Source organism: Neoarius graeffei, chromosome 2 (assembly GCF_027579695.1).
Source record: "Neoarius graeffei isolate fNeoGra1 chromosome 2, fNeoGra1.pri, whole genome shotgun sequence".
Lineage (NCBI taxonomy): Eukaryota > Metazoa > Chordata > Actinopteri > Siluriformes > Ariidae > Neoarius > Neoarius graeffei.
Genome location: NC_083570.1, coordinates 74,433,066 through 74,445,516, shown reverse-complemented (window position 1 = coordinate 74,445,516; position 12,451 = coordinate 74,433,066). Strand labels below are relative to the sequence as shown.

The 12,451-nt window shown below is 38.4% G+C and overlaps 1 protein-coding gene across 1 annotated transcript in view; it reads right to left on the bottom strand.

Annotated features, from left to right (window-relative positions):
* Positions 1 to 3,040: 3,040 nt before the first annotated feature.
* LOC132873870 (cAMP-dependent protein kinase type II-beta regulatory subunit) overlaps positions 3,041 to 12,451 on the bottom strand; it is a 32,833-nt gene continuing 23,422 nt past the window's right edge. The window contains exons 5-11 of the mRNA XM_060909694.1: positions 9,658 to 9,764; positions 9,410 to 9,563; positions 4,785 to 4,886; positions 4,625 to 4,699; positions 4,375 to 4,443; positions 3,528 to 3,663; positions 3,041 to 3,409 (exon numbers count right to left, since the gene is read on the bottom strand). Coding sequence (XP_060765677.1) covers positions 3,276 to 3,409; positions 3,528 to 3,663; positions 4,375 to 4,443; positions 4,625 to 4,699; positions 4,785 to 4,886; positions 9,410 to 9,563; positions 9,658 to 9,764 — 777 coding nt within the window. The 3' untranslated portion in view covers positions 3,041 to 3,275. The remainder of the gene's footprint in view (positions 3,410 to 3,527; positions 3,664 to 4,374; positions 4,444 to 4,624; positions 4,700 to 4,784; positions 4,887 to 9,409; positions 9,564 to 9,657; positions 9,765 to 12,451) is intronic.

Sequence of the window (12,451 nt, the reverse complement as noted above, 5' to 3'; positions counted from 1 at the left end):
AGTGCTTTTCTTTCAAAAATAAGGACATTTCAAAGTGACCCCAAACTTTTGAACGGTAGCGTATGTGACTTGTACAGGTTAATTCATGACATCCAAAAAAAAAAAAGCAGGGATCACTACAGTTTAATACAAAATTGTATTTTATTTTAATGGAAAATGAAATCTCACAGACAATAGTACTAGTGCCTCTGGCATTAAGAGTACACTTTTCTACATGAATGTCAATAAATAGAGAGCAGTAATGCAAAGGGCTACTTTTGAATATGGTAATTCAGAGAAATGATAATAAATATAAACACAGGTCAGCATTTAAAGTCTTTGACGAGTGGACTGCTTATAAAACAATGAACAGAAAATCCTACAGTGAAAGCACACAGTTGAGGTGGGTTACTCTTGAGACAGAAGCTGTAGTAGACGCTCACATGGTGTCATGGTGCAACACTGGTCTGAAGACATTAATAAATCTCATCTCATCAATGGTATTGGAAGAAAAATCCAAAAAGCGGTTACTTGCCAGTAGAGCAAAGACAATGGAATAATGGATAACATCACTACAACTGGTGACACATATTGCAGTTCAGAAGTCAAACTTTTAAAGGCAAAACAGCATATTTGAATAAAATAAAATAATATGCCATAACATATTTGCTAATAATAAGAATAATTATTATTATTTTTAACAAAAACATACACACTGTAGAAAATAATCAGCAACAGAAAGCTATCTTACGATCATTATGTCTTATTCCACTCTGAAACACTGGGGGGTTAATAAATAAATGTCAAAATAATGTATATGTACAATAAATATGCTACCTTTGAGACAGTATGTTAAAATACTCCATGGATTCTCCTTATTCATAAAGGAACACAAAACTAAAATTCTAAACTACTGTGTACAGCATACAGTGGTGCTTGAAGGTTTGTGAACCCTTTAGAATTTTCTATATTTCTGCATAAATATGACCTAAAACATCATCAGATTTTCACACAAGTCCTAAAAGTAGATAAGAGAACCCAGTTAAACAAATGAGACAAAAATATTATACTTGGTCATTTATTTATTGAGGAAAATGATCCAATATTACATATCTGTGAGTGGCAAAAGTATGTGAACCTTTGCTTTCAGCATCTGGTGTGACCCCCTTTGTGCAGCAATAACTGCAACTAAACATTTCTGGTAACTGTTGATCAGTCCTGCACACCGGCTTGGAGGAATTTTAGCCCATTCCTCCGTACAGAACAGCTTCAGCTCTGGGATGTTGGTGGGTTTCCTCACATGAACTGCTCGCTTCAGGTTCTTCCACAACATTTCGATTGGATTAAGGTCAAGACTTTGATTTGGCCATTCCAAAACATTAACTTTATTCTTCTTTAACCATTCTTTGGAAGAATGACTTGTGTGCTTAGAGTTGTTGTCTTGCTGCATGACCCACCTTCTCTTGATATTCAGTTCATGGACAGATGTCCTGACATTTTCCTTTAGAATTTGCTGGTATAATTCAGAATTCATTGTTCCATCAATGATGGCAAGCCGTCCTGGCCCAGATGCAGCAAAACAGGCCCAAACCATGATACTACTACCACCATGTTTCACAGATGGGAGAAGGTTCTTATGCTGGAATGCAGTGTTTTCCTTTCTCCAAACATAATGCTTCTCATTTAAACCAAAAAGTTCTATTTTGATCTCATCCGTCCACAAAACATTTTTCCAATAGACTTCTGGCTTGTCCACGTGATCTTTAGCAAACTGCAGACGAGCAGCAATGCTCTTTTTGGAGAGCAGTGGCTTTCTCCTTGGAACCCTGCCATGCACACCATTGTTGTTCAGTGTTCTCCTGATGCTGGACTCATGAACATTAATATTAGCCAATGTGAGAGAGGCCTTCAGTTGCTTAGAAGTTACCCTGGGGTCCTTTGTGACCTCGCCGACTATTACACACCTTGCTCTTGGAGTGATCTTTGTTGGTTGACCACTCCTGGGGAGGGTAACAATGGTCTTGAATTTCCTCCATTTGTACACAATCTGTCTGACTGTGGATTGGTGGAGTCCAAACTCTTTAGAGATGGTTTTGTAACCTTTTCCAGCCTGATGAGCATCAACAACGCTTTTTCTGAGGTCCTCAGAAATCTCCTTTGTTTGTGCCATGATACACTTCCACAAACATGTGTTGTGAAGATCAGACTTTGATAGATCCCTGTTCTTTAAATAAAACAGGGTGCCCACTCACACCTGATTGTCATCCCATTGATTGAAAACACCTGACTCTAATTTCACCTTCAAATTAACTGCTAATCCTAGAGGTTCACATACTTTTGCCACTCACAGATATGTAATATTGGATCATTTTCCTCAATAAATAAATGACCAAGTATAATATTTTCGTCTCATTTGTTTAATTGGGTTCTCTTTATCTACTTTTAGGACTTGTGTGATAATCTGATGATGTTTTAGGTCATATTAATGCAGAAATATAGAAAATTCTAAAGGGTTCACAAACTTTCAAGCACCACTGTAAATCAATGTGCAATTTTTCTTTTTCTGATTTTGAATGCAAAGTGCAGTCTGCATACAAACACTTATGTTTCCCTTTTCTGTAATCAAACCATTACAAGTTTATATATGAATGCCACACGTCCTGTTTTAACACACAATCCTAGGTTTTGGTTTGTATCATCCTCATACACTCACAAATAGTACACTCCCAAATTTATGTTTGCGTGTTTGCTCATACTGTGAAGATAATTAATCAAGACAAAAAAAAAAATGGGGATATTGTAATTAAGATGTGTGAAAAAACATTGCCATTTGTACTTCAAAAATGTACAGGATTCATAAACAAATTTTTGAAATATATGACAGGAAATTTCAACTTCTTTCTGTCAAAGCCTGAGCTCTAAATAAATAAATAAATAAACTAAAAAAATTAAATAAAAACAATCCTATTCTAATACTTCAAAATAAAATACAGCAGTGGACATAACGATGTAACTAAATAGCTGGACACACAGTTTATTCCCAATATAACAAAACACTTTACTAACGAAAAATTAACTCCCCCTCCCCAAAAAAACTCCGCGTAACCTGTTAATTTTTCCTACATGTAAAAATCACTATCACTGACACACCATAGCTTCACTTTGTTTTGCAAAACAATAACTTTAAAGTTCAAAAGTTATGATCATATGGCATCTGAACAATAGTGAGAGACCTGTACTCACCATTATTTACCTTTTAAATATGTTGCATTGGAGCATGTTTGTTATTTTTAATTTTATGCACTTGGCTCTTCTATTTCCATTTGACTCCCAAAGAGGGTGACCAACTGCTCTTCATAGTTCGCAATGTTGCGCTTCATGATGTCCATGCATGGCCCCAGTAACCTCTCAAATGCCTGGACATCCATTACTGTGAAAGGCATCCAAGAAAAAGTGAAAATACCACATCAATTATGATATAACAGTATCTACAAGTTTCTAACTCAGTCTTTGTGTATTTAAATATTATTTAAAATCAGTAGTTTTACCTAAGCACTTGACGTTTTCCACAGCATATGCAGAAGCGGCCCTTGGCTTGTTTGTAACAAGGGCTAATTCTCCAAAGTACTGCCCTCTAGTGCATGTGGCGATGTCCACCTCCTCATGCTCAGAATCTGTTTTCAACTGTCAACAGACATCCCACAGACAATTCTCTACACACACTAATCACTTTACCATCATTTCATCTCCCAGAAAGCTTTCAGTGAATTATACTGGGGCACTGGGACCGTAAAACCTCCAAATATGCCGTATTTCAAAATGGCAGGGTATCATTAGCATATTTATAACATTAAATTGATTTGAAAAGAATATACACTACTGGAAAATAACACTCCTGATTCAGTTAATCAACATGCTCCATAAGGAGTATCTAAATACCGCTTAACACACAGAAATATTTTTCTGTCAGTAAAATATTTTCTTTTTACAAATTGTGTGCTTGTCACTTGTCTTGTGTAGGAACAGGAGTGATTACATAATCCTGATGTTTTTTTTTCAGCATTGCCAGAACACTTCATGATGAAGTAGATTATCATAAAAATGGCATGTTAAGGCATGCCATTACACCTTGTTTGATGTGTGCATCCCATTACATTTCAGTGTAGTAGTCTCCTAGTGAGACTTTCTGTTAATTAAAAGAAAATTAAATAGGTCTGAATCAAAATAAATCTCTACGACAGGAAGCACGAAAGTAATAATAGTGAATAAATATGCAATTTTATATTAACATTATTTATCAGCAATTTGTACTGCTTCAGTTTGTTGGCTGATGAACAGAATTAGCCAGAATATTTTATAAGCCTAAGCAAAATTGCTTCCATTATGGAAACTTACCCGGTTCCTCTTCATGGTGATTCTAACCTCACCTGACTCTACAATGTAGAAACAGTCTGCCAGGTCACCCTAGAGGAAAAAACAAAACAACATGTTAATTACTGCATTGCATTATAAGCTGCAATATTTGGTTTCATGTGATTCAGCATTGACTCATACCATTGTGTGTCATTCTGTATCAGTACAGTACCACTAATTTTTCTAAATGGTAACAATCTGTATGTTTGGAGGTTAAGAGAATAGCGCTAACTTGTGCAATGATCTGCTCTCCATTGTTGTACACTTTGGATGATAAGACATCCACCACCTTCATTCTTTCTGAGACCTGAAAGGAAATACATGGTTAAAAGTGTTCCTGCATTGTTGTTGTTGTTTATAAACACACTGCAAGAAAAGGAAATGGTTCAAACCTCCAAAGATGTGAGCAGTGGAAGGGTCTCAATGAAAGCTTCATACATTTTCCTCTTCTTGGCATTGTTTTTTACAATGATCCTTCTGAATGTCAATCGGTCCTGCAATCACAAACAGTGAAAAGTTGCCTACAGTTAACATCTAAGTAATAGATGACTCTATCACTGGAACTCTATAAAGCTCTATTTAACAGTTATTCCACGAAATCGAGTCGTACATTAGCTGATAGCTATAAGCCACATATGACGAGATTGAGTGGAATAACTGTTTTATTCTATTCACATTCACTGGATGTTGAGAAACAGAACAATTTTATTTTTTGCAAATGTGATAAATAAAAACTTTATACAAAACGTCCGAAAAAATAATTTCCGCTTAGAATGTAAACAAACCGGTGAAATGACAGTAGCTATTTGTGAAAAATGCTATAATAATAATTCTTGAAAAATTTAAAAAAGATACGTTCTTACCATCAAATACTTTCATTGCATTTTTTGTTGCTTTAGTTTTGTATTTTTTGGGGGGTTATTTTCGAGTAGAGTTTTTATTTCATCCTCAGTTGGTTCAGCAACATGGTCCGCCATTTTGTTTTTCTTTACTCATGGTATATGAGCTGATAGCCTAGTAGTAGAGTAGCCAATCAGAGTGCACGATTGCTCATATCCAGTGAATGTGGATAGAATAAAAAGTAATAGCCATTGAGCTGATAGCCTGCATATAAATCAATATAAGTCTTCACGTTTTCTTACCATGCTAATCTTTTTATCTATAGTCACTATTAGGGTGCATCAGTTGCCCCCTAAAAATGAAAAGTTCCTCCGATCATGATGCATTTTTGTTTTTATGTTCCTTTTGGTAAGAAAACACACTGGGTGAAATATTTTGACAAAATTCAAAAGTTTAATGGTGGCACCAGGAGCTCAAAGTTATGGAAAAAGCTGCTATTTTATGACTTTTATGACAAAATTTTGATCACTTTTCATGAAACATTATGGCACCTTATAGAGTATACCAAATATCTTAGATACTGTAGACAGTATGTCTAGAATGTCTAAAACTATTTGGAGGTTTATTTTAGGGTGTCACTAGCATTATCTATCAATGTTATAACCCTGGATTTAAGCTTGCCGCCTATGCATATGCTAGCCCCTATTAAAGTTATAATGATGCTGGATTACCTGTTTTCAAGACAACTGAAGATACAAGTGAAATGTTAAGAAGCAAATTCTTAATGTCTATTTCCTATGTGGCCGTCTCAGATTTGGAACCATTACTCTGTCTTTTGCTACAACTTGCACAATGTTCTGGAATCTTTCTTCTATTGTGGCAGAACCAACTTTCTCATGGGCTAGTTTAACCCCACGCTCTGCCACATCATTTGTCACAATGAAGTTTGTGAGTGTTGCCTTTATCCTCTGGTAAGATGCCAAGCCATCCCATTGTGACACTGGTGTTGAGAGCAGATGATCATCAAATATATCAAAAGCTGCAAAGAACAGCCACGAGTCTTCACCTATGAAGTTTTCCAATTTGAGGGCCACACGAAATCAATAAATGGAGTCCAACATTGTGATTCAAACCTTACGCGAAAACATAAAATAAGCATTTTTTTTTGGCAAAAAATGAACCTCATGGTGCCATCATTAGACTTTTGAATATGGTCAAAAAATTTTACAGGATGTCTTTATTGGTGAAAAGGAACACCCAAACAAAAATGCATCAGATTTTATGAAAGTGAGGGCAACTGATGCACCGTAGTCACTATGCAATGTTTTAAATTCATTTCATCTATTTTTTCCTTACTTAAAGGTCATAGGCAATGGTCGAAGGTGAAATGTACGGTAGAATATCAACTTTATTGTCTAGAAGAACGACCCAAAAAGCGAATTCAATCTTCCTGGTGTCTAATTTGCACCCTAAAATTGAATAAAACGGTTAAAATATACAGTTTTGCCCAATTTCCGAAGGTTTGTTTACATCTCACTTATGCGCATTTTCACCGCCAGGGGGCCGTCGTCGTGACGTCATTCAAGCCAAACAGACCGGGAGCAGTTCTGTGTTTACTTGCGAACCGAGCACACGTGTACGGACTTTGGTCGTGAGAGGTTGTGTAAAATGTCTGAAAGCGATAGTGATTTTGAAGTAGGAACTCTCCAAATTGAATATTGAGAGGTGAAACCATACATGTATGAACCTATGGCTGTTGCGAAGCAATCGGTGAATGTGGCTCACTGGTTTGACCGTGCGGCCTCGGAATTGGACAGCGACTCGGCCGACTCTGATCGCGGTGACCCCGGACCTCAACAAGACTCGTGCCCAAACAATTTATCCTGGTAGTTATGATAAATTCCTACTTTCGTCGTAATACTAAATAAGAGCCCTTTTGAAGAATAATTAAACCGCCCTCCCTAGTGGATATAGGTAACGATTACTGGACAGTGCGCCGGTAGGCCACATTAGCCTGCCATCTGCGGCATTATACTATTTATAGCCGACTCTAAGCAAGGAAATATCCCTTTGTCTCATTTCCACAATGATTGTACAGGATCCCTCAGGATTCTTGACTTGTCAATTGCAAGCAAAGGTAAAAATGTTTACCTCCAATCTTCTCCTTTTTGCTTAAGCGTTGCTACTCCATTTCTTTGACTGCTTGATTTTGTTTCATGCGCACAATCCACTCTCTCCGCCTCGTCTCCTCTTCCGGAAAAAGCCAACCCTCTGGCTTCACGCACACAATCCACTCGCTCCGCCTCGTCTCCTCTTCCGGAAAAAGCCAACCCACTCGCTCCGCCTTTTCTCCTCTTTTGGAAAAAGCCAACCCACTCGCTCCGTCTCTTCTCCTCTTTTGGAAAAAGCCAACCCTCTTGCTCCGCCTCTTCTCGTTTTTCGGAAAAAGCCAACCCACTCACTCCGCCTCTTCTCCTCTTTCGGAAAAAGCCAATCCACTCGCTCCACCTCTTCTTCTCTTCCGGAAAAAGCCAACCCACTCGCTCCGCCTCTTCTCGTTTTTCAGAAAAAGCCAACCCACTCACTCCACCTCTTCTCCTCTTTCGGAAAAAGCCAATCCACTCGCTCCACCTCTTCTCCTCTTTCGGAAAAAGCCAACCCACTCGCTCCACCTCTTCTCCTCTTCCAGAAAAAGCCAATCCACTCTCTCCGCCTCTTCTCCTCTCTCGTAAAAAGGTAAAAACTTCTTCCTGAACCGGTCCTGTTGTTACAGTTCACTGCACAACAATAAGGCATGGTTTTTCTTTGGAAATTCCCGAACGCACGTCTGCACTCAAGCCAAATGGCAATGTAAGTAAACAGAAGTGGACTCAACTCAAGCGGTTTGTTTGTCTTGAATGACGTCACGCGCCGAGTGGTCACGAAAATCACCGAATAGAAATTCGCCACGATCCGCACTAACTTATTTTAATTATTACTTATTAACAATACTTCTTGGGACCAGAAGAAAATTACAGAGGGTTTTTTAACATATAAAGTTTCAAATGTGCATAAATTGAAAACCATTGCCTATGAGCTTTAAGTTTACTTCAGTAGGGAATGTGTGCCAATTAACATGCAAATGCAAAATGGTTTTCTTTAAGTAAACTTTTGCAGGCAGGGAGGCTTTTAACTATAAATTCCACAGATGCTGTCACCACATATACATTTTATGAATATTTTTAAATATTAGGATGTATGTTTTTCGGCCAAAGAGCTTTTTATTTATTGAAGTCCTCCAACAATACACATAGGGCCATGTTGACATTATTTATAGGTTACTTGTTTTTTAGTTATACATTTTTGGATTAAACCAATTCAATTTAAGTGGTCAGTCAAACAGGCAAATAATTAGAACAACTGACTAACTAATATAATAAACTTGATAATCTTCTTCTTCCATCTGCTCCTGTTAGGGGTTGCCACAGTGGATCTGTTCCACATATTTGATTTGGCATAGGTTTTTACACCAGATGCCCTTCCTGACACAACCCTCCCCGATCTATCCGGGCTTGGGACCAGCACTAAGTATGCACTGGCTTGTGCAACCCTAGTGGCTGGGTGTTTTACCCAATCTGCATGTCTTTGAAACTGTGGGAGGAAACTAGAGCACCCAGAGGAAACCCACACAAACACAGGGAGAACATGTAAACTCTACACAGAAAGGCCTTTCAAACCCAGAACCTTCTTGCTATGAGGCAACAGTGCTAACCACTGTACCAACCTGATAATGATTTAAAAAAAAAAAGAAAAAAAAAACCCACATAGATCCTCTGACTTTGCATCTTGACCCCATATTGAAAACCACTGCTTTAGGTAACCCAGATATACAGTATGTACCCTATATTACAGAGCCCATTAAATGTTTTCAGTATTCTCATTTGGTTATGGTTCTTTGGTATATCATCAGAACAGAAGAGGGAGCTACGAGTGACACCAACAGAGCATTTTTTACTTTTTACCAAAAATAATATGCATAAATCATAATCAAATAATAAATATTATTACCAAATCTCTGCTGAATATTTCAATATCGAATACAAAGTATTATGGTTATTTTATTAGCTGTTATCTACAGATGGTGATCAGTCGTTGTTAAAGAAATCTAAACTAACTCATAAATCATGGAGTCACTTACTAGGCACCACAGGGCACCAGGTGAGGTAGCAACAATAGTGGCGGCGCGCGGGGTGTTATACATCAGCGCCAGCTCCCCGAAACTCCCACGGTTGTCGTATGAGCCCACTGTTCTTGTGGTGCCCTCTGACTTCACAAGGATGTCAAAAGTCCCCCTGGATGAATGAAGCAATGAAGCAATTTAATGCAACACTGAGAAAATTATATACTCATATGTTGCTTGTGCAACAGAAATCATACGATCCACACCTTTCAATGACATAAAAGTTGTCTCCATCATCATCTTGATCAATAATGTGTTCCCCAGTAGAAACGGTCTTCTCAAACATGGCATCCAGGACTTGGGATATTTGCTCCTGCAAACAAATTATAATAGCAAACACTGTATACACTGGCATGACAATCAGGCTTCTAACTTGAGTTGTTAAACTCTGACTGGAAAATTCTAAACTCTGCTCGAACCATTCTGAAGCTTCTAAACTCTGAGCTGTCTCCTGTGTTCACATGCATCATCTGTGGCATGTCAGCCAACATCACACACATTTAGCACATAATATACAGTATATTTGTGGATCAGAATGCGATACCAATCCAGTATGTCACACAGTTCCAGCTCCCAGTCATAACATTCAGTGTACAATAGTTATATCCCTAACATGGAAACATGTAACAATATAATAATATCAAGGGCCTCAAACAGCATTAATTACTGTAATTAATGTAGATTTAATGTAAGGGCTAACAAATTCTTGTCTAGAAGTTTAGCACTTGTTGCCTGATTTTTGCACTTGCTGTATGTTGCTCTAGATTAGAGTGTCTGCTAAATGCCTGTAATATATCCATCCATCCATCCATCCATCCATTATCTGTAGCCGCTTATCCTGTTCTACAGGGTTGCGGGCAAGCTGGAGCCTATCCCAGCTGACTATGGGCGAAAGGCGGGGTACACCCTGGACAAGTCGCCAGGTCATCGCAGGGTTGACACAGAGACAAACAACCATTCACACTCACATTCACACCTACGGTCAATTTAGAGCCACCAGTTAACCTAACCTGCATGTCTTTGGACTGTGGAGGAAACCGGAGCACTCAGAGGAAACCCATGCAGACACAGGGAGAACATGCAAACTCCACACAGAAAGGCCCTCACTGGACACTGGGCTCGAACCCAGAACCTTCTTGCTGTGAGGCGACAGTGCTAACCACTACACCACTGTGCTGACCCTTGCCTATAATATATAATTCTTGGAATACAAGTCCTGAATATTTTGTAGTCAGATATTCGATCATTCGCCAAGAAGAAAACCTTCTGGGTTTTTTAGAGATAAAGAAGTCTGTGTTCCTGAACTTCCCATAAAGATTTAGTGATTACAGTTTGATTAGGGAGGCCATAGAAGACACTTGACTTTACCCTGGTGTTCTATAAACCACTCCTGAATAATTTTAACAGTCTATACTGTATAATACTGTATAAGGGGCATTATCATCCTGTAATCGTCTTGTAATATGGGATAAATGTGCACCATACAGCACACTTGGCTCTGTGAAGCTGTCTCGTATTTGTTGGCTGTTATATGATCATGCAAAGCAATCGTTACACCTGATGATTTACCTGAGATGGCTGAAAGTAAACTTAAAGTAAAGACCAACATTAATAGTCAAGTGACTAGCTAATTACTAGTTAACTGTTAGGCAGCTATGACAGAAGTGTATGTCTACACTTCACAGAGGGACTGAAATTACAGATACAGGGCAGACAGAATGAAAGAAACGTTTTAAGCTATTTGTTGCAAAGGGTAAAAAATAATGCAACTAATATTTTTTTCTGAGATACACTCAGCTGTCTGGTTTACTCCTATTTCCCTGTTACATTTAGCCAGTTGGTTAAATGGTTGTGCTAAATTGTTCCTATGTGTGAATGAGTATGTGAATGTGTGTGTGCATGGTGCCCTAGCATCCCATCTTGCTAACTGAAGAAGAATGAATCAACGAATTAGGGCTGGGTTATATGACAATTTAATGATAATTTATTTAAGAATATACTTTTTCAAATATAAATAACAATTACAAACTTTTGAAGCAGGTGATTTTGATCCTGAATCTTTCAAATTGTAAAATGTTAATTTTTTTTCTGGAATATTTTCCTCATTTTAGTTTAAAAAATATACCAATCTTCCATCCATCCATCTATTATCTGTAGCCGCTTATTTTGTACAGGGTCGCGGGCAAGCTGGAGCCTATCCCAGATGATTGTGGGTGAGAGGCGGGATATACCCTGGACAAGTCGCCAGGTCATTACAGGGCCAACACATAGAGACAAACAACCATTCACACCTACGGTCAATTTAGAGTCACCAGTTAACCTAATCTGCATGTCTTTGGACTGTGGGGGAAACCAGAGCACCCGGAGGAAACCCACGCGGACACGGGGAGAATATGCAAACTCCACACAGAAAGGCCCTCGTCGGCTGCTGGGCTCGAACCCGGACCTTCTTGCTGTGAGGCGACAGTGTTAACCACTACACCACTGTGCCACCCCTATAGCAATCTTATATACTGTATATTGTGATGCATATGGTGTATCATAAAAATATCGAGTATTGAGATTTGACTTGTTTGACATATCACCCAGCCCTACTGTTGATTTTCAGCATTCCCTTGAAATCATTAAATGTTTCCACTATTTTGCCTCTTGAAACTTGTTTTAAAATCTCATATTACCATACACTTTTAAAGCTGATGCATGCTGTTAGATGGCAATCAGCTGAATATACTTTGTGCAGTGGTGTTTGTAATTGTGATTTAGTCACTGAGGAGGCTTGTGTGATAGAATTAATTAAATGTCTTTACACGATATTACACTGCCACAATGTCCAGTGATGTGAAAGCTGATTATACGAGCAATACCGCATCTGCCAAGCTTTACACGTTTTGTGCAGGAGCTCCGGTATTGAACATTGGACTATGTTAATACAGATCATGAGCTGGCCTAGTGGTTAGTGTGCCCACCTCTCAACCATTAGATTGTGAGTTCTACTGGCGG